At 37.3% G+C, this 22,573-nt stretch overlaps 1 protein-coding gene across 6 annotated transcripts in view; it reads left to right on the forward strand.

Moving 5' to 3' along the window:
* nalcn (sodium leak channel, non-selective) overlaps positions 1-22,573 on the forward strand; it is a 158,016-nt gene that overhangs the window by 124,294 nt on the left and 11,149 nt on the right. For all 6 annotated transcript variants that reach the window (XM_015363454.2, XM_006638901.3, XM_015363458.2 and 3 more), the window contains 19 exons: positions 217-358; positions 4,394-4,467; positions 5,836-5,937; positions 6,510-6,579; positions 6,823-6,914; positions 7,861-7,983; positions 8,346-8,402; positions 9,131-9,251; positions 11,530-11,661; positions 11,880-12,047; positions 12,862-12,966; positions 13,111-13,217; positions 14,974-15,094; positions 15,188-15,286; positions 15,916-16,009; positions 19,999-20,105; positions 20,665-20,739; positions 21,342-21,461; positions 21,757-21,825. In XM_015363454.2, coding sequence (XP_015218940.2) covers positions 217-358; positions 4,394-4,467; positions 5,836-5,937; positions 6,510-6,579; positions 6,823-6,914; positions 7,861-7,983; positions 8,346-8,402; positions 9,131-9,251; positions 11,530-11,661; positions 11,880-12,047; positions 12,862-12,966; positions 13,111-13,217; positions 14,974-15,094; positions 15,188-15,286; positions 15,916-16,009; positions 19,999-20,105; positions 20,665-20,739; positions 21,342-21,461; positions 21,757-21,825 — 1,978 coding nt within the window. The remainder of the gene's footprint in view (positions 1-216; positions 359-4,393; positions 4,468-5,835; positions 5,938-6,509; positions 6,580-6,822; positions 6,915-7,860; positions 7,984-8,345; positions 8,403-9,130; positions 9,252-11,529; positions 11,662-11,879; positions 12,048-12,861; positions 12,967-13,110; positions 13,218-14,973; positions 15,095-15,187; positions 15,287-15,915; positions 16,010-19,998; positions 20,106-20,664; positions 20,740-21,341; positions 21,462-21,756; positions 21,826-22,573) is intronic.

Consider the following 22,573-nt stretch of genomic DNA (forward strand, 5'->3'; position numbering starts at 1 on the left):
TTCCTTTTAAATAAACGTTTGCAAATCCATTTAAATAAATACTTGAAGTACTGTAAGATGTGGCCTTCTTACCCACAGTGCACATTTCTCTCCATACCATTGTTGTTTGCAAATGCAGTACCACTCCATTGGTTTTTTATGTATTTGTCCTTTTTCTCTTACTTTAAAGCTTACAAGTTTTTGTGTCTATGTGTGTGTGCTTGGCTGTGTTTCAAGGGAAAGCTTCATGAAGCAGTTCATTGATCGACAGCAGCAGGACACTAGCTGTCTTCTCCGAAGACTCCCCTCGGCTTCTTCTTCCTCCTGCGATCACTCGAAGAGGTCTGGAATAGAAGATAACAAATATATTGATCAAAAGGTAACTTAATATTTTGTGTCATCATGCATTACCCCATGAACTCAATTTACAGCAATTTCCTTTAGGGTTTGCTCTTACACTCTTAACCATCGCCTACAGTTTTTCTTTTTCAAACTGTCCCTGTTGTAGAACCAGACACAATATTCCAGGCTTCAGCATTTTTATTGAGATCATGACCTGGTTCGAACTTAACACAGTGTGAGGCCTGCACATGCAAAGCAAGAGGGTTCTTGAAAAGTGGCGCGCTCACATGTTCCCTTCATTTGCTCTTACAAACTATTTTGTTGGACTGCAGCTGGGTCTAACCAGAAAAAAAGAATTGATTCTTGAGAAGCATACTTTTTAAAGTATTCTGTAATTGTTCATTTTCCATTGCTAAACATGATAAATAACACGGTATGGGATATTCTGTCAAAAAAAAGACAATTATTTTGATTATTTTATATACAGTAAATGCTACGTATTTTTAACAGCCTTTCTCAGTTTTTTTTAATTAAAATAAAGCATCTGGGAAATAATGCAGGAAATCCAATGATACAGTTAGTTTTTGTTACTAATGCTTATGTTTCTCCTCAATTTAGTTTATTCAAATCTGAGAGAATAAAGAAAGAGGCACCATCTGGTGGAACAAAATGGTAGCAAACAGTAAAGGAATCATTCTTAATTGTGTGAGACATCAGGGCTTTTCTCTGTGCTGACTTTAACAAGAATTGTACCTAATGGTTAAAAATTGTGTGCTGTGAAAACAGAGTAAATGGAAATGTTTATGAGGCCAAAGTACACAGTGAACCCATAGAACTTATCTTTTTAATCTTCTTAGTATTTTCCAGTGATGCCTGAACCACTTCTGAGGCGTATATAGGTACATTAACAATGAGGATGTCTCTTGCTGTCCAATTATTGCTATTTGGAGGCTTCATTACATTCACATTGTAATAAGTGCAGTCGGACCCCCAAATTGAAATTTTATGCCTTTTGAAATGCCTTTAAAAACACAACTTGTACAGACCATAACATCTTCAAACTTACTACTTGAAAAACCTACTAAGGGCAGTCTGAATGTCATGAGACCTTTTACATAGACCTATGGAAACAGTGTATTATTACAGTGTACAGTAATGTTTCAAAACTAATTATCTCATTGCAACAAATTTTGTCTACCTTGGGTACTTAATGAGTCGTTTCTTTGCATAAAAGGGAACAGTGTCCATTCACAATAGTGGAAGATTTATTTGTTTTGAGATATTAACAACTGATCATATATTATTTCCAGAAGTATGAACACTCTTGTTATACAGTTTGTTTGCAGATCAGTGATAGTACTGCTTAATCATGGGATAATTTAATGATGTTTATTCTGACACAACAAACAAGCCTGTTTTTAACATTCACCATATAAGAAGATTACAATTAAACAGCTACAAGACTTAACTTATCAAATAGTGTGCTAAAAGCATTTCTTTCAAAATTATTAATAACCTCAGTTCCTGTCAGTAGGGTACTGTCAGATTCTTTTACATGTTGTAAAGGATATACAGTATACTTTATACTGCATATACACGTTTTGCTTCATTTAATTTCAGAAAACTATTTTTGACAAATGTCTTTTATTCTCTTAGGGTACTCATATAACCCTATAGATTTTAATACATTGGGTTTAGAAACAGACAGTTAATATGTTGACAGTACCAGTTTTGGTTTTGCTGTTTTTTATTATTTTGTTGGTGGAATTTACTGTAGTTCTAGGTATTTTAGATTATTTTCCCATTCTTTCTCAAAATACTGTAGGCCTACATGATATTTTTACTGTCCACAAAGCCAACAAGGGTATTCTGAGGTTAATACTGCATGTGCATCTCAAAGTGGTACCCTGAGATCCACAATCTGGACAAATGGTTTTTAAACGAGTAAACAGCTTTTTGCTCTTCACCCCACTGAGTGTCTAATGCTACAAAACTTGAGCTATTATCTCACAGCTAGATCTGGCAGGTTGCTAAAACACACCCTGGATAACAGAGCTTGGTGAAATGGCTTTTCATTCTTGATGTGGCTTTACAGTGGAATGTTGGGTTTTACTCTATAGCCTTATTATTTTTATTATTGTTTATTTTCTTAATAGAGACAGTTATCTTGGGTATCATTTTTGAATATCAGGTTTCAGATCCAATTCACACACATCGTTTGTCAGCAATCTGAAAATGATTTTAAATGTCAAATGGAGAAAGAGGTAAACTGTTATTTGATTGTTTTTTATTAGTTTTGTAATTTTCCACAAATACTGATTTGACATTGAATAAACAACAGATTACATTTACCATTATATTTACCAGATTATATTTACCAGAGGGTTTGGAGAAGCTATGAACTGAAAGTTTTCATTTAAATTTTACACAAATTTGACTACTTAACCCATTTAAATAAACAAAGAAATATTCCAAACTTAACTGCTTTTGAGTTAGAATAGGATTATGATAAAGCAGATGTGGTCCAAGATGTTGTTGTCTCCTTTGTGGCAGCAAATTCATTTAACATTATATTTGTGTTCCATAGAAATTCGTTTTTCCTCATCAGATTTTGTTTTTGCTCATAAAGGAATCCCTTTCTGTGGGATGGCAGTAAATGTGTTAGCTCAATTGACCAGATTCTGCTGCAGCAAGAAAAGACAATTTACTCTGAGATGAAGGCAATACATCAGAGTATTGTCCTTACAGGATGTTACAACCACTTAAATGTTTATACAGTGAAAATGCATATTTATCAGTTTTATATTTTTCTTTCTCCTAGCCAGACTGTTGTTTCATTCAGTGTAATGCATTATTCTTTACTGGTGTATCTGATTGAATAACTGAAAAGGCATATGCAATGCTTCTTTAACAGTATTTCTTGTTCTCTCTTCTGACAGTGAGATGGAAGAATAGAGTTGTTTTCATGGTTTTCTGTACAAATGAAAACAGCTCTACTCTCTAGAATAAAAATAATAATAATTTAATAATTGCTTACACTTATATAGCGCTTTTCTGGACATTCCACTCAAAGCGCTTTACAGGTAAAGGGGACTCCCCTCCACCATCACCAATGTGCAGCATCCACCTGGATGAATACTTGAGATCACTTGAGAATACTTGAGATCACCGATCCTGTTTTTGATAGCAGTTTTCTTTTTTGTTCTTGGCATTTCTCTTTAAGCCTGTTGACATGGCAGGTAGATATTTAGGTTTCATTAGGTCATTTTTTACACAGTAACAAACATTTCACTCATCAATATCCTTGCCAGACACAACAAGAAGGTCTGATTTGGCAATCCACTACCTATTAAGAGCTTGTAATTGTAATCTAATTGACAATCTAAGTAATTTAAGTGTACAATTAATGTAAAAAATAAATATTTGTGGTGTGGTTCAAGATCTGTTTCTAATGTGCTTTGCAATATCTTTTCAGTCCAAGTTAATATTTTTTTAGAGAAAGTAGACATATTGTATTTGGCTTTGTATTGATACTACTGATGTTTTTCCCTGCTATTTTAATTATGCATGTAACCCAATTAATTACTCTCCAAAGACTACTGCATTTATAATTTGGAGTAAAAACCATGATAATGTACTGGAATATTAATTATGCCTACCAGAGTAAAGTTCTACTCATAAATATGGTAACACAAAATTACAGATTTTCAATGTTTTTTAATTTAATTTTTGTACCGTGAAAAGGATTTCCTTTGAAAATCTACAGAAAGCAATAATTGGTTTTTAGTGTTATAAGGTCAATGTGTTTGTTTATATATACAATATATAAATCAAGGCAGACTTCAAACATACAGTTCCTGACCTTCAAACATACAGTTCCTGAGTAGTAAAGACATACTTTAGCCCCTCCTTTAAAAAAGGGTGGGAAATAGAAGACCCAGTATAAGCTAAAAAAGGCATTTCAATACTGTACTGTAAATATTTGGGACTGTTTTACTGTTATTCACTGTGTAGTTCTACAGAGGTAAATATAAAATTCAAGTTTTAAAAAAAGCATCTTTTATTTCCACAGCTACGAAAATCAATATCCAGCATTCGAGCCCGGAATCTCTTAGAAAAGGAAACTACCATCAATAAGACCCTTCGGTAAGAACAACAACAACAATTATAAAGTCGAAGTGTTAATAGCATAAAAAACAGGGTTACCTATTCACCTGAGGTGAATTTTAACTTATCGGATCATACGCTTTTAAATAAAAAAAATGTATGTGATGATACGGGAAGAAAGATAAATATTGGAGAAGTTGTTGGTATATTACCTAAACAATTGAATGTATTAAAGTGATTGAAACGATAAAGAATTTGCAGAAGAATCTTTTTTTGTCTTTTATTTGGTACTGACGTCAGCCAGGATATTAGCATTTCCTTCTTCAGGCAACTTACACTGTATTTATGAGGGTGATGGAACGAATGAATAATAATTACGTGCTGGCAGAGTTGCAATAGCAACCACGTAAATTAGCTAGGCTACATTACTTTTTCCGTTTCACTTATTACATGTTAATTCTGACGAAGAGGTCTTTAGCTGAATCAAAGTCTAGGCCCTAGGCTTCAGCAAGCTCTTTCAGTAAGAAAGTTTCGCCTGTATGTGACACAAATCTCTGATGGTGAGCCTTTCCCACGTATGACATGACATACTGTATGTCATATCTCTGTCTCCTCTCCTGTCTGAACACCTCGGCAACAATAGCGTAAACAAAAGTGGCATTTACTCATGAAGCCCATATAATAATTAGTTGTTTTACAGTACATGACTTGGCAATTAATTAAAAGAAAGGAGCCTTAAGCAATGGCATAACTGATTAAATAATTATTTGTTTGAGAGTAGGTTTAGATTTATAGTCTGTGGCTGGCATGAACCTCTAAGTGCTGCAATAAATAATGCATTTATACCCTTGCCGCTCGTGAAGGCTCTCTGGCATAGCTAATAAGCCTCATGGGGACATTAGGGGAACATGCTGCTGTTACCATTCCCAAGCCCACTAAGGGTGTTAATGGCTGACTGAGTAAGAAATATAGATTATGGAGTGCCTGTTAGAATTAGCACAGAAATATTAAATAGCAAGCCGTGTCACCAAAGACAGCAGATGTTATCCTCTCTGCAAATTGGAGCTGGATGTGTTATGCGAACCGTGACAGGTATCTGCATCTTCAAAAGTAGAGTCAGAAATGACAGTAGGCTAGGGTTTTGGTTTGTGCAGAGCCATGACACGTTAAAATGAGCCCCTCCCAAAAACGCCAAAAGTGGAACAGCTAGAATTGAATGTGCGTGATCGCTCAATCGGTTTTGATCTAGAATTGATCACTAGAACCTGCTTGATTTTGAGAGTGTTAAGCTATAATCACGCTGATTGTGTGCTCAAGCAGCTGCCTTTTCCGGGGTCACTTAAGAACACTTTGCTTTTGTAATCAAGACATTTTGCCAAATGAAAAGGTTTCTGTCCCTCCTTGCAGGGCTTGTACCCGACAGCGCATGCTGAGCGGGTCGTTCGAGGGCCAACCTGCCAAGGAGCGTTCCATCCTCAGCGTCCAGCATCACATCCGGCAGGAACGCAGGTGCCTGAGTCAGCACAGCATGTAGAAAAGGGGGGCATGGCCATACAGCCAATCTGCTGTATTTAGAGGAAAGAAGCCACTAGCCTATAAAGCACTTAAAGGCAAATTACTTATGTCTCTTGTGTATATTTTAGAGAGAAATGTGGTGTCTATTACAGTGAATCTCTCCATAATAATGCAGCAACTCTGTTAGCCTTTACATTTCTGCAGCTCTAGAGTTCCCTTTACCCTCTGAAGAGCATTGTACTGACCTGAAATGTCTAAGGCTCTAGATCGTTTATTCTCCTCCTGAGAGCATTGTACTAATGATAACATATCTACAGTATGGCTCTAGATCACTTTTTTCCCTCCAGAGAGCATTGTACTAACCATAATATGTCTATGGCTCTAGTTTGCTTCTCCCCCTTTTGAACCTTTTGAAGAGCACTGTATTAGCCATAACACATCAACGGCTCTAGATCGCTTTTTCACCTCTGCAGATCATTGTGCTAACCCTAAAACGTCTGCAGCTCTGGATCGCTTTTTCCCCTCCAAAGATCATTTTACTAACCCTTGCGCTTCTGCGGCTTTAGATCTCTGCGGCATGGCTCAAACAGCCAGAGAATCAGCAGAGGGAAATCCCTGGAAACACTGACTCAGGATGTAAGTTGAGAAAAAAAATGGTTTTATCTTCATCTGACATACAGTAGAAAGGGTGTTAAATAATAATGGTCCTACTGCTACAAAATACAAGAGAACTCATTCTTTTTGTCACACGTGGGTGTTTATATATGCACACTGCATACATACATTTAAGAATATATACAGTACATTTATGTGCAAGATTGAAGAAAATCACAGAGGATAATCACAATTAAGAATATTTTTATCCTTTTCCTCCTTCAGCACTCCAGCACTGTGAGGTACCGGAACGCTCAGAGAGAAGACAGTGAGATTAAAATGATCCAGGAAAAGAAAGAACAGGCTGAAATGAAACGGTATGAGCGGTGAAACATTTTCTCACTCTCTTAGACTTCAGAGATGAGTGGGAACTCAGTACTGCTAAGGCACCCTACTTTGTTAATGGTACCACGCTGTTCAGAGCACTCAGATCATTGCCCTTAATTTCCTCTTCATCCATCAAATATTACATTGTGTGCTAGTAAAGTGCCGATATTGAAGTGTTTCCACATGGTGTGTTTCTCTGCCATCATGTATAGTTGCACGCCACTGAATGAGCACACTGGGAGCCCATTTATCACAGCAATGTCAAAAATATGTACACTGGCTTCTCTTTGAAGGAATTATCAATAACATTTGCATCAATGGTTCTTAAATTCTTCATTTCTAATGTGTTACAGTATCTGTATTTAATTAGAGCGCGATAATTCCTCATTATCATCATTTTTATACTTCTTTAAATTGTATCAGGAGATGTTAATGTCTGATTCCTTCTTCCCAAAACACTGAAATTCTGTTCAAGCATGTGTAGACTCAACATTGCAGCAATTTGTTGAGGGGGAAAAAGGAGTTATAAGGATATGTTGCACCTGTTAAACAGTAAATAGTTGTATTGCATTAATTTGACATTTTTCCAAACAATTAAGATAACATAAATGTCACCTGTTATCCCACAGCTAAAGAGAGTGAGGTTAATTAACCTCAATTAATATTCAAATTAATTATAATAACAATTAATATTTTTCATAATAATAAACTATAAATATTATGTTATATTATTATAATATTTTAATAATATAAGTTTTTCATTCAAATTAGGGAAATATGTTCTTACATACGTATTTCTTGACTTGGAAACAATGCAAAGAAAAGATGAAGATGAATGGTAAATGTTGATGTTCTTTTTAAGGAATTAACCTGAAAAGCTTTCATTTAGCAGAAACTGTTACATTAGTATTACATTTTTGCCCCTTTTCTTTAAAGAAAAGTCCAAGAAGAAGAACTGCGTGAAAATCATCCATATTTCGATAAACCTCTGTTCATAGTTGGACGAGAACATCGATTTAGAAACTTCTGCAGGGTAATAGTCCGAGCCCGTTTTAATGCGTAAGTATATGTTTTTTTGTATGTGTTATTTGTGTGTTAATTTTAATATGAAAATGACCAACATGAAAATCATTATATTTTTTGTCTTTAGTTTACCTTTAAATATATTGTTAGAAGCAGGCCTCAAGCAGCATTTGATCAAACCAACTATTGATTTGTGTTACATGTACAGTATATGACCAAAATTGTTTTTGAAACACTATTGTTAAGTGTTAAACACTTACATTCCAATTCTCAGGATTGGAATCATTGATAATATTTCAGTATTTTGGTTTTCCTTCCTTATATTGTCACCCCTGTATGACTTTCTGTCAACTATATGAGTTTCTTACTACGTTTTTTTACTATGGTTTTGTGTGCAGCTCAAAAACAGATCCCATTACAGGGGCAGTGAAAAACACCAAGTACCACCAGCTCTAGTAAGTTCTACAAGTCATTTCCAATGTATTATTTCTGAAGTGTGTTGTTTTCTTATATTATTTTTGACACTTACATTTTATACTTCAATAGAGCAGTAGAAGCAGAACTTGCATCCACTATTATTACATGGACACATACTGTAGTCTCTTGTTTGATGTAACTTATGGACTTTGTACCTCAGGTATACGTCCTTTGAGTCACATCTTCCTCTTCCTGTTCGTTACTTACTGATACAAGCTGAAATTGTTTAATGAACTGCTGAGAAAACGTTTTCAGCTTTGAGAACCAAAGTGCAAAACATGCTCTAAATTACAGAAAATAAAGTATATGTTTTTATTCAAAAGTGAGGGGGGACATTTCTGCAGCCACAGTTAGAAATGGCTTGGGTGTTCCTTTGAAAGAACTATTACTAGTACTTGAGACTAAACTAAAAAAGATACTAATATCTGAAAGGTTTTTTAGGAGGAACAAGGTTTCTTAGGAGGTGACTCACCTCTGGAGTAAAGTGTTTGGAAAAGAACAGCAACGGAGGGTGACTTAGAAGAGAGTTGTGGGCTGTAGCAGAATCCTACAAAGCTTTGTTTCACATGAGGTCGTTATAAAGTGTATAAAAAGCTAATTAAGTCAATATCAGTTAATACATGTCTGTACAATAGTGAAACAAATATTATTTTATTAATTCTGTTGGGGTTTTTTCTGGTCACTGACCATGTATGATTTGTTGTAGTGATCTCTTTGGCTTGGTCACTTACCTAGACTGGGTGATGATAGTTGTAACAATCTGCTCCTGCATTTCCATGATGTTTGAGTCTCCCTTCACAAGAGTAATGCATGTCCCCACTTTACAGGTAAGTGAGTGCTCTTTGTTCACTACCTCATATGTGATGAACATGTCATGGAAATGTATAATGCCAGTTGGCTTATTTGCATGTGTTCTTCAAAATATACGGAGCGTGATGCTGACCACGTCACCTCCACCTCCAGTGTCGGATGCTCAGAGTAAAATGGTGGCCCTTGCCTTCCCTTTGCCATGGGCCTTTATGGCCTGAAAAGGGACCCACTTACCTTCAAAATACAATAGTTTTAATTGTGTGTTTACGGAGGTCATGTCTTACAGATTTTTTAAAACACTTTTAAGACACAGTCAGTCAAATTCACAAACAGTTATTATGCTATAAAATCAGCTGAGCCAAAATGTAACTGCCTGCCGCCTAACAACACTGTATTAACAAACCACATCTAGCAGCAAAGGATACATGGCGGCAAAAACTTCTTAAAGCTCAGATGATGGGTTCTTTAGCATGTAATGGATATGCAAATAGGGGCTGCATGGTCGTACATTGGTCAGCTGTTGCCTGCCAGTGCTGAGGCTCCAGGTTCAATTCCTTTGGTGCTACTGTGCCTGTGTGGAGTTTGTATGTTCTCCCTGTGTTTGCATGCGTTGCTTCAGGTTCTCCAGTTTCCTCCCGCACTCCTGAGATATACTGGTAGTTTAATTGGCTTCTGGAAAACACTGGCGCTGGTGTGAGTGTGTGCATGTGTGTGTTTGTGCGCCCTGTGATGGACTGGCATCCCATCCAGGGTGTATCCTGCCTTGCACCATCTGCTTACTGGAATAGACTTCAGCTCCTCGTGACCATGAGCTGCATAAAGTGGTTAGAGAATGGATGGGTATGGAAATGCGATGGCAATGGAACACTAATGAGAGGAATGATATGCATAAGCTATTCACTGAAACTTCTTAACCCTAAAGCATGCCCAAACTGATTAGTAGCTAGTAGCACTGATCTAAGATTGTAGCTAGTAACACTCCATCAGTTCTACTAGCTACTGTACTAATCAGTTTAGCAGCTGTTACAAGTTGAGCTCATGAAAGCTGTCATTCAGCATGAGTATTTTGTCTCATTAAGAAGACATGCCCTGTCAAGTGCGAAAGAGACCATTATCAAAGAAAAGAGGACCCAGAAAGATCCTGAGCCTGAAAGGCAACATTATCCAGACATTTTAGGGACAAATGAAACTACTAGGTTTATCAGAGGAAACAATCCTCTTCAGATATAGATTGAGCATAAAGCCCCAACATGCACTGTCTCATGATTCTTTCTCTTTCAAACTATTCCGCCTGCTTCTAGTCTATGACGACTCACCATATTTTGAGTTCTGTAAACAATGTTTTGATTTTTTTGAGTCAAGGCGCATTCAATCTGCAGCAGACATCTTTACTTTTTTCTTTGAATGCATTTTTGAATAATACATTTAATGGGAAGTTAGTGGATTTTGTACACTATGTTTAATCCCCAAGAAACAGTAGTTTACAACCCTAGAGGGTGATCAGAGTGTCTGTAGGGAAGGCAGATAGCATAAACTATATCTGGCAGTACACGTCAAAACAAATAAGTGTCAAACACTGCCATACAAATATTACTAGTATTCTTATTTTTACAGTATGTTGTTAATATACAATAGCATGTTTTTCGATGATATATGAATAATTTTGCCCAAAACAATAAAAACGATCCTCGCCTCTCCAGGCATAGAACAACTAGAGTCAGTAGATGAGGCACAGAGTATGTAAGCTGTATCTGACTGTACATATGTAAAAGGAAATATATTTCAAACACTATAGGACAAATATTCCTGACAATAAGATTAATACAGCATTAACACTGATTACTAAAAACCTGAATTTTGTTTTTGATTATATTACTGTATGTGAATAGTTTTGCCAAAAGCAGTACAGGCCTTCCTGCAACTGGCATAGATAAACCATTACCTTGTTTGGGGCGTGTTAGAGTAATGGCAAAAATAGCTTTTTGTGATGGACACTACTGTCCTGCTTTTCTCCATACTCTCTTAACCTCTACTTGACTTTTTAACATATGGGCAATTGAACAAAAATACTGTTCTTGTTACCAGATGTAAATTTGAAACTCCATTAAAATTAATTGCAACAGTTGTGTTTTAGAGGGTGGAATGACAGATTACTCAATACCTCTGCATATTCATATTGACATGCACAGTATTATACAATAAAGCTGCAATTAAAAGGGAACAGTTCTTCACTGCTATTATAAAGTAGTTAATATGTAGATTTATGTCTCTGTATAACTATTGTCTTCTCTGCAGATTGCGGAATATGTGTTTGTCATTTTTATGAGTATTGAGCTCAATTTGAAGATCATGGCAGATGGGCTATTCTTTACACCTACAGCTGTCATTAGAGACTTTGGTGGAGTTATGGATATATTCATTTATTTGGTAAGAATTACTTTCTTCTTATGAAGCGATCATTAACCAAGCTTCACAATTTAATGTGACCTTTAGTATAATACAGTTTAATGACACCTTTTCATATAAAGCTAGTGCTGTATTACAACAATGAGGATGTTTGTGAAAGACCGGCATGTATCTGGGTAGAGCAAAATGAAGGACCGTGCCTTGATTTTCAGTTGTTTTCTGCGGTGCCTTTCCTCCAGGTCAGTCTGATCTTCCTATGCTGGATGCCTGCCAATGTGCCTCCTGAGTCTGGTGCCCAGCTGCTAATGATGCTGAGGTGTCTGAGACCGCTGCGCATCTTCAAACTCGTCCCCCAGATGAGGAAGGTGGTGAGGGAGCTCTTCAGTGGATTTAAGGAAATATTCCTGGTGCGTACAAATAGATGATCAAGAATACATGCAGTGATCTGTCATACTGATGTTTTACTCATGGGCATCTTTTACACGCACTTTTATTCCATAAACTCTGTCAGATATAGGGATTTGATTCATGCTAGTGGAAATCGTTTTTTTTTACTAACTTTGGAGCTCGCATGAGGCTTATCCTGTTAAACTGTTAAAGTTCAGGATGCACCCTAAAGCTTGAAGGTTGCTGGCTGAGCCACTGATCACCAGGGTTCTAGAGCCTCAGGAGACTATGCACATGCTTTGCCGCACACCATCAGAGTTGAGCAGAATGATGTTGCTTGGGGAATCCTGGGTTAGCTGCAAACAAGCCGCTCCTGTCACTATTCCGGAGTCTGCATGGCTGTGGTGTTAGCAGTGAGAGCTGTTTCCATCCCCCGTCTGACACGTCGCTGTGCTGCTAAAAATGGCTTGTTGACTTCATCTCTCTTGGGCCGATGCTAGCATTCTAGTGGTGTAGCAATTGGCAAGTTCAGACTCAAAAGAAAGATGATTGGAAATTCGAAAAATAAAAAAAAACTTTACTACATTCTCAGTTGGCTTTCTCGTTGTTTTTCTTTGTCTTGTGTTAACAATTAGCATGAAGTCAAATGCACTGGAATGTTTTCAAAAGAGTTTTTGAAATCCAATTCTCCCATTAGCTTTTGCTTCCTACAGTGCTTCTCGCTGTGATGGAACCACTTGGGGTTCCTACTGGTTGGAAAAAAAAATTGAACATTTGCATTCCTGTTCATTCCTGTGAAATGAAAGCTTTCACATACCTTTGTACCTTCTTTAGGTCTCCATCCTGCTCCTGACATTAATGCTCGTCTTTGCAAGCTTCGGTGTTCAGCTTTTTGCAGGAAAACTTGCCAAGTGCAATGATCCACGTATCACAAGACGGGTAAGTGCAAGTCCTTTTTCATGTCTGTTCTGAATACATATACAGTACCCTTGCACCTAACACATTGTGTAGTTAGACAATAATGAGTTGTGTTTTTGGCGGTCAGGTGGTGATAACATGTTCTTCTTTATAAACTTACTGCAGGTGGACTGCTATGGTATATTCAGAATAAATGTAAGCGTCTCAAAAAACTTAAATTTAAAATTGCGACCTGGAGAAAGGAAACCTGGATTTTGGGTTCCACGTGTCTGGTAAGTCACTGCCCTTTCTTGGACCTTGTGGTGTTAAAACTTTCTCTCTGTCTTACTGTAATTTGAATTTTTAACCTTATTTGAATTGGTGTGTAACCAATACATTATTTGGGTGATGTGGGGAGATTGCGAAACTGGTATAAACCACTGCATGTGGTTGCTAATGGAAGTTCCTCTAGAGAGAAATAATAATAATAGTAATAATTGCTTACACTTATAAAGCGCTTTTCTGGACACTCCACTCAAAGCACTTTACAGGTAATGGGGACTCCCCTCCACCACCACCAATGTGCAGCCCCACCTGGATGATGCAACAGCAGCCATAGTGCGCCAGAACGCTCACCACACATCAGCTATCAGTGGGGAGGAAAACAGAGTGATGAAGCCAATTCATAGATGGGAATTATAAGGAGGCCATGATTTGTAAGGGCCAATGGGAAATTTGGCCAGGACACTGGGTTAACACCCCTACTCATTTCGAGAAACTCCCTGGGATTTTTTAAAGACCACAGAGAGTCAGGACCTTGGTTTTACATCTATCCGAAGGATGGCGCCTTTTTACAGTATAGTGTCCCTGGGGCATTAGGACCCACACAGACAACAGGGTGAGCGCCCCCTGCTGGCCCCAATAATACCTCTTCCAGCAGCAACCTTAGATTTTCCCAGGTACTGGTACTGACCAGGCTCATACCTACTTAGCTTCAGTGAGTTGCCAGTTGCAGGGTGATATGGCTGCTGGCAAAAAAATGCTTTTATACAGTATCAACGAAGAATGACACTTCACTAACTGAGCCATGGGATTCTTCACAGATTTTATGCAGACAGTAAAACCCTTTTCTGCAAATCCCATAAATTACATCTCATTTATGACAGCTTGTGACAGTCTGATGGATATGTTGTTCAACTAAAAGGCTGTTTAATGTCTTTTTTTAATCTTTAGAAAAGCTTAGCTGTTAATTTGTTCATAATCTAATGAATATGTCCCTATGCACTGAAGGATTCCTGGGGAGAATAATAAAAACATCAAAATATGTCAGAATAGCAAAATGAGACATTTTCTCATACTTATAAATTTCTTATGAAAAGAAGAAAAAAGAAGACTTTTGGCAATGAATGTAATACAATGGGCAATTTTCTGTTTTCCTATTGTATTACAGTGACACAGAAATATTGACATTGGAAAATAAATCTGTGCTAAGTACTTGTTGTTTTGTTGCTATTTAAAGACTGTGAATGCATTCCCTAACAAATTGTTTTTGATAGCCTCAAGCAATGGTTTTGTTCTTATAAACACAAAAGGAATGCAGCTGCCCCAATTCAGTAATTTCACATCACAACTTTTTTTTTCCTTGTGTATTTATCAATCCTTCATCTATAACCACATTATATTCTGACAACTCCTAAAGTCCTCATAAAAGAATACTGTAGTGTTTGATCAGTTCTTGTCCGACAAGTAAAATCTTCCTCTTTTTTAAAGCTCGGCATTATAGGTGAGAATACAGCAGAGAATATACAATAGGGAGATAGCAGTGAAATTGCAGTGCATACATTAATAAACTCTACATTTCAGAGAGGTTTGGTAGAAAACATTATTACTATATTACCTTACTCAAAAATTAAATTTCCATCCATTCTATATAGGTAAGGTTACATTTTGGGGGATTTTATCCGATCCAACATTTTCAAAGCTACTTAATTTGATTTGGGGTGCTTCTTGAATAAAAGCATGACCAAAAAATTATCCTTTTCTCCTCAGGGCAAATCCACGTAATTTCAACTTTGACAATGTGGGCAATGCCATGCTGGCACTCTTCGAAGTGCTGTCCCTAAAAGGCTGGGTGGAGGTCAGGGATGTAATCATCCACCGTGTGGGCCCGGTAAAAAAGAAACTTCCTACCTCTAAACCATCGGATGTTGTATCTTACAACCTGTATACCACAGAAAGTAACATTTGTTTGTTTCCTACACAGATCCATGGTATTTATATCCATGTATTTGTGTTTCTCGGCTGCATGATTGGACTGACGCTCTTCGTTGGTGTGGTGATTGCTAATTTTAATGAAAACAAGGCAAGTGCTAAACCCGGTGTACTCATCTCTCCATATACAACTGGGTTTCATGGAAGGCTGGATGGTACTGTAGGCATTATATTGCACTGTTAGTAGAAAAGAGCTAGGAATAAGGTTTACAGTATATATGTATGCATTTTGCTGTCTATTGAAGGAAAGACCCGAATAAGGAATTAGGGCACAAGTGGAACCTAGAGTAGAGTGCATTTAAAATTCATCCTTTTTAACTCCCCCAAAATGTGTGTGGGAGTATGGGACAAGCTACCCAGTAATTTTGTTGAAGTTGATAACTCTGGCTTCTTTCAAGAAAGAAGGAGGAGATTCTTGGATCAACTAACTACTAACTACAAAATGGGCTTGATGAGGTTAATGCCTCCTCTCATTACTTTTTGTAAAGTAAAGAACTCTGTTACTTTCTTGGCTAAATGTCCCTTTTTAAGAATGTCACCCACCACCCCACCCCCCCCCCCAAAAAAAAACTGCTCTATTGCACAAATATAAAGACTTAAGCTTTAAACTAAGTGAACAATCTTAGATATTGAGTCCTATCGTGAGACCTTTTTTGGATCTTTATGTAGGAGTGCAGTGATGTTGTTACCCGAGTTCCTCAATTTCCTCACTATCTCTAGGGTACGGCTTTGCTGACTGTGGATCAGAGAAGATGGGAGGATCTGAAGAGCAGGTTGAAGATCGCTCAGCCTCTCCATCTTCCTCCCCGCCCAGGTGAGTTTGCCAGGCTAATTCTGCTTGACCGAAGCTTTTCTGGGTGCAGTGTGTGTGCCATGAATTACTTTGACTTTATACACTTGTGTTCTTTGCTGTGCGGTGTTAGGAGGTTTCCAGTGTTGAGACCAAGTTTCCCTCCTAATGGAAAAACAACCCAATTAAGCTCCAACTCATGTACTGTATGTGGATGCCAATTTAAGATTCCCTGTAGGCAGTTTGTATGTTTCATGTTGTTTTTACTTATCACAAAGATATTTTTTTCAATAATGTGCTCCAGGTTTGGTTAGAATGTTCTACACTGTGCATATTTTATCTTTCAAATCTTGTACTCAATGCAATACATCTCTTAGATTTTCACGACTGACCTCATACACAAGTAAAGAGAAGATAAATTTCCTTTGGGTTCTTATGTTACATTATTTATTACTTGCAGTGTAAGAGCCTTAAATCGGTAGTTCTCTCTCCTGATCCTGAGTGCCCCTGTGTCTGATAGTTGTTGTTCTAGCAAGGCCCTTAATTACCAGTGCTTATTGGTGTCAGTAATTGATCTGCTTGCTTGTTTAGGCTTTTTTGTTCTGCACAGGCCTATGTGTTGGTGTGGCTTCCTGCAATGAGCTCGCAACCAGTCTCACCTTGTGCTTAACCTCTTTCTGTTAATGGATGGATGAATAACTGCATGTTTTCATTCAAATGAAATGAAACACTCTATATAAACGTACTGTAAGCTGGCCTTGTTAAAGTGTTGAATATAAATTTAGTTCCCAAGGCTGAAAGCAGACTGAGATATGGCTCAGAATTTGGTGTCATAAAGCAGACCCAGCCCCGAGGGATACAGTGAAGGTGAAATCTCGTAGTTATAAACATAGATTTATGTACTTTTATTTTCTTTACAGAGCACTATAGGGTTATCATAAAGGTTTAAAGAGCTCTTTTTTAAAAGATGCTTACAGATTTATTCAAACCAGAATTGATAAGTAAATTCTTTTAAAGATTAATTTTCCAAAAATGAAATGCCCTACAGACAACATACAGCACAGTATCACAGTTGGAATTTAGACGAACAGCTTCTATCTACTGTATGTGTAATGTCTAAGCTACCAGCTTAGGGTATGATAAGATAAGATAAGATCAGTGTATTAGCCATATACAATTTATTGAATTAGGAATTTGTCTTTTCACATGAAAGATTTTCAATGAAAGTTTGAAGTGCTATAATATATCTTGAATCCTTAATATCTACAACAATTTCCTCCTTAGGAACGCCTTCCACATTTTGGCTCTCCTGAAACTTTTGTAAGGATCTGTAATTCAAAATGAAAGAAATATAAACAATAAAAACAAAAGAAAGTGAGGAAAACAGATCATTTAACATTACCTTGAGTAAGAGTATAGTCACACCTCTTTTGGGTAATGCAGGGGTAATGCAGAAATACCAGGTATTGTTTGAAGGGTTTCTGGGGATGTTAGCTTTAACAGTCATTCAGCCATTAAATGCAGTCAGATATTCTATGACAGCTAAAGACAAGCCCCAAGCTTCTGCCCGTCAATTTCAGGGTCATTCAGGAGCAGTTCTGAGGACTCCTCGCCAGCACACGTCAGATTTTTTTACATTCTTCCTCTAACCTCCTGGGTAGCAGAGGTCATTGTCTGGTCAAGACGGGACAGGCTGGGGTCCCATAATTCACTTCTGCATGATTGGATGGCCATGGCTCACTCTCCTGTCAAAGCATTATTGACACACACTTTATTGACATATACAATATACTGTAAGTGTCGTCTCTCTCCCTTTAGTCTGCACACATACGCAGTAGTAATTTAGAGGGGCCGCTGGAACTTTAAATTAGTTTTTAGACTATTGAGAATTTCTGCAAGTTAGACTACAGGGTTTATTTAGTGAGACACAAGTGAGACATTTCATTATCTTAAATCATTGTGTTCATTTTTTTGCATGTTAATCCAGAAGGTTATAGCTGCACATGTGCTTTGTCTCTGATGCTATCCACATGCTTTTAATGTATTCAATGCTTTATTTGATAATTTAAGTCAAGTGAGAACGTTCTTATTTACACTTAGTTCATGAAATATAATACCATGTATTTATACTCCTTACTGGAGTAATTTGAAAGAAGTGCTTTGTTCAAGTGTACAACAGCGGTATCCCATCTGGGATTTGAACCCAAAACTGTCTAGTTTAGAGTCCTAACTGCTGCTTAATGCTGATGTCTTATTTTACTAATAACTATAGCCTACTTTTTCACATCAAAGTATTGTTAATGTATCCTTTTTCACCTGTACTCCATTGACCACATTAGACCATTTAGAAATTTGTCAGACCACACTAGAAATTTGTTCTTGCTTTTTTTCTTGCTGGTACTAACAATTAAAATATAGTGGGACAGACCCCACCCGTAGATAAGGGATTACAGATATGGATTTAAAGCCATAAAAAATAACAATTTACGTATTTAAAATATGAAATATCTTGCATATAAACACAACAAGAATTGAACATAATTTTGGAATTATGCATAAGGTAGCATTTCTTTAATGAGCCACTTTAAAAGGCTAGAAAGCTATCTCAAAAGTTGATAAACCTCACACAATCTTTGCCTACAATTTGACTTTCTTTTTTAAAAGAAAAGAATGTTTACTTTTTCATTATTTACTTATTTCTAAAGCAACACTTGCATTTCCAATGGTCTCAATAGCGTAAAGCATTAAAATTGATTTTTTCTTTAGTGCTGCTGGTGCTTTCTGCAACATGGCTGTCTGTGCACATGAGAAAAACCGAGCAAGGCATAGAGGGAGGTGTAAATCCCAAAGCTCAACACAGAAGATCCCTGTTGTGCTGAAATACCATGAAGCAGGCATCGAGGCAGAGGAACTAGTACTGTGCATGATTTTTACAATGAATTCCCTGTCTCTGGCAGTTCATTCCCCCTCAGTGCAGCTGTCTGGCTAGTTCCCGACTGTATGAAAACACATTAAAAATGCCAGCACAAGGGGCAAAAAGAAAAATGAAAAGTGAGAAAAGTATAGAAAAAGTGCACAAATGCCCCAGGTAATACTCATACTTTTGTTCTAATTAAAAAGTAATGAGGTATGAAAAAATTAAATTCACTGCTAGCAGCCAAAATCAAAGCATTTAATCTACATTTGTTTCATGAAATTACTTGAATAAGAGGAGGACGTTTTTACAGTTAGATTTTTTTTCATATACAGTACAGTACATTTTCCACAGTCTTTGGTACATTAACGTTTAATGAAGATGCTAATATTTTTTCTCCCAGATTGCATTGTCCAATCCTGTTTTGCCACATTTGTTGGTGAACCAATGTTTAAGCATTTTTATTTTCCAAAACCAGAACAAATAAGAACAAAATATTATGCCTTTTCAACCCCCGCCATTCGTGGTATCCCCTCCCAGGTATTTTCACCAGGGATCTGAGCAGTAAAGAAGTCTGTATTAACAATTTCAAGACAGCCCAGGATCTAGTGGTGCTGGAGAAGAGAATCAACATAAAGTGGGTGCCAACATATTTTCTGTCCAGCCAACCAGATCCATTTCTGCTACAGTGAGATCCCAATTATAGAGTGCCTATCTAGTAAGAGTATTAGATGAGAGCAAGGAATATCCTTGGTTGGAGCAATGGACAAAGACAAAAAAAGCCAGTTTCCAAAGTTTAACCACATCAGGGTACTCCCAAAGACATGTGGATAATGGCATCTTGAATGCCCCACGTGTAGTGTATACACAAAAAAGGGATTTCTTCCTGAGAAAAGATCATTTAATTATTTAGTGAACAGATTCGTTTGGAATTTGTTTCCAGGCGGTGTTTCCAGAAATGTCATCAGCTTTGCTTCTGCACAGTACATTTTGAAAATTCAATCCGATCAACATCAGTATTTTAAGTCAAACAAAGCACTGCCTCATATTTACCCTGATCACTCACTGCCCTAAGGCTTTTCGCTGTTTTTGTTTACAGATAATGATGGATTCCGGGCTAAGATGTACGACATCACTCAGCACCCCTTCTTTAAAAGGACAATTGCAGTCCTGGTCCTTGCCCAATCTGTTCTCCTCTCTGTGAAGGTATGGTGTAGTGGAATACTGTAAACAGGAGCTACTTCAATCTAAAAATCATTGTGAATAGAAATCTGTTAAAAGTAAGGTTTTTAATGCAAAACAGACTATCATTCATCATTGTCCTCTCTGCCTTTCCAGAGACTAGGGTTTACGTATTAAACCTGCCCAACATCTGTTATACTACGCAGTAAAGGCTGTTACTGCTTAATTGTGCTTTTTTGCCAATTCATAAATAGAGAAGGTGCATTACGTACTGTATACAGAAGGATACTTCTTCCTTCATTTACATGTGCTGAAAAGTGATACATGGAAAACTTCGATGATGGTAAATGACCTTTATGAAATTCTAAATACCATGTGTTCAACTTATGGCAGCAACAGTCTAGTAGTGTCAATGGAAAAAGGTTCAGTGCTGTCTGATTCAGCTCGCAGTTGATATACAATACATACTGTCTGTTGTTCCACCAGCACATCAGACCTTTACAAACAGTACACTACAGCATGGTGCTGTGCTTTCATGAATTTCATGTCAATTTCATGAGGGTATGTTTATACTGTATTTCAGTGGGACGTGGACGACCCAGTGACTGTTCCCCTGGCAACAATGTCGGTGGTGTTCACCTTCATTTTTGTTCTAGAGGTAGGACCCTTGGATTGTAATAAAGTTCAAGATTGTTATTAGGCAGCTGTTATATTAAGGCAAGCAACCTCCCAAAACAGTGCTGGTGATCGGTTTTATCACAGAACATCCGCAACCTGTGTACAAAGCCAATAAACCTGGGAAAGACGTGCTTGAGATGTGCCTATTCCATTTTCTGTATTGGTCTTATGCCACTCTTCACTTACTGTATATCATCTGTATGTCAAGCCGCTTTATCATTCGGCTTGGGAATATTGTTTTGTCAAAGATGTTTCTTGGTTGATGAACACTTCAAAACCTTATTTCAGTCGACTCCCATAGTTAAGTGATGAAAGATCGCTCGACCTACAGTACAGTATCTGTCTGTACAGACATATTTTTTTAAATAAATAGCAGCTTTTAAAACAGAAAATGAATATTGTTGCAGTATCCATTGGCCCATGACTGAAACTCACGTCAGACCCTGAAGAACCATAACTTGTTCTATTAGCTAATCCAATCAGTAAAATGTGCCTTGCAGTGTTTTGGCCAGTGATAATAGCAATAAAAATGCCATCTAAGAGTATCATAACATTTTTCATTTTTACTGTTTTCGATTCTAGGTGACAATGAAATTGATTGCAATGTCACCAGCTGGTTTTTGGCAGAGTAGACGAAACCGTTATGACTTGCTGGTGACCTCCCTTGGAGTTATATGGGTCATTCTTCACTTTGCTTTACTGGTGGGTACTTTCGTACATAGCTAACGGAAAGGGTGTTGTACATTGGTTTCCAGCACTTAAAAAATTACATTCATTAATTTATTGAATTATCGGTGACACAAAAGAAAGGGCAGATACTATACTGCGTCTGTGTGTATCTTTGCAACAGTTTTCCTGCAGTACACATGAAAATGGGATAGTCCAGATGTATTCTGTATTTATCAGTTTCTGAAAGGAAAAGGTTTCAGTACATTCAGTACATACTGTACCTGGATGTGTGCTGAAATGAAAATGATTTTTTTTGTGTGTTTTTCAGAATGAGTATACCTATATGATGGGAGCTTGCATTATAGTGTTCAGGTTCTTTTCCATCTGTGGGAAACATGTGAGTAAACCATTTTGAAAAGAAAACACAAGTAACTCTTTTTTCCCATGGGTTCACCTGCTGTGGATCATCCCCATGACTTTTATTCTCTTTTAGATCTTTAAAGTCATTCACTCTTCAGTAACGGTAGCATTACAAGCCTGCTCAAAGGTAATAAAGAACCAAGTGCAGGAAGCTTTTCTTTACAAAGTACTGTATGGCCTTTTGGTTTACCAATACACACATTTGGAATGCGTAAGAGGTTTGTCAGATCTGTATAATATAAGCCAGTACCCATTGTACTGGGAACCAGTCCCAAAAGTATTAATTTTCCTTGAACCTCCTGAATTGGATAATGTCCTTGGGCGGTGGAAGAGCCATAGCCTAGGGTTAAGGTTTGTTCCCAGTATGACCAGGGGTTTGTTCCCAGTCTGACTAAGGGGTTTATTCCTTTTATGGCCAGTACATGTTAAGTGACGAAAATAGTACAAAATGAGTCTGAGGGGGCAGAGTTTTTCTTTTGATTTCTTTTGACTTCAGATTGTTATGCCTTTATGACATTTTTCATGTTAGGACTTTACTTGTCCCAGGGTAATTCAGGTTCCTCATTTGCATATGGTGTTGTAGGGCACCCTGACTACACAGGCAAGTACAGTAGTATGATCATCTTGAGAACAACATTAAATGTCTGAAATATTTTCTGAACACTGATAAGCATTCTTTTGCTATATAATCCTCTTGCACTGTTTGAATCAGCTGTACAAAAGAC

The sequence above is a fragment of the Lepisosteus oculatus genome, chromosome 15, assembly GCF_040954835.1.
Source record: "Lepisosteus oculatus isolate fLepOcu1 chromosome 15, fLepOcu1.hap2, whole genome shotgun sequence".
NCBI lineage: Eukaryota > Metazoa > Chordata > Actinopteri > Semionotiformes > Lepisosteidae > Lepisosteus > Lepisosteus oculatus.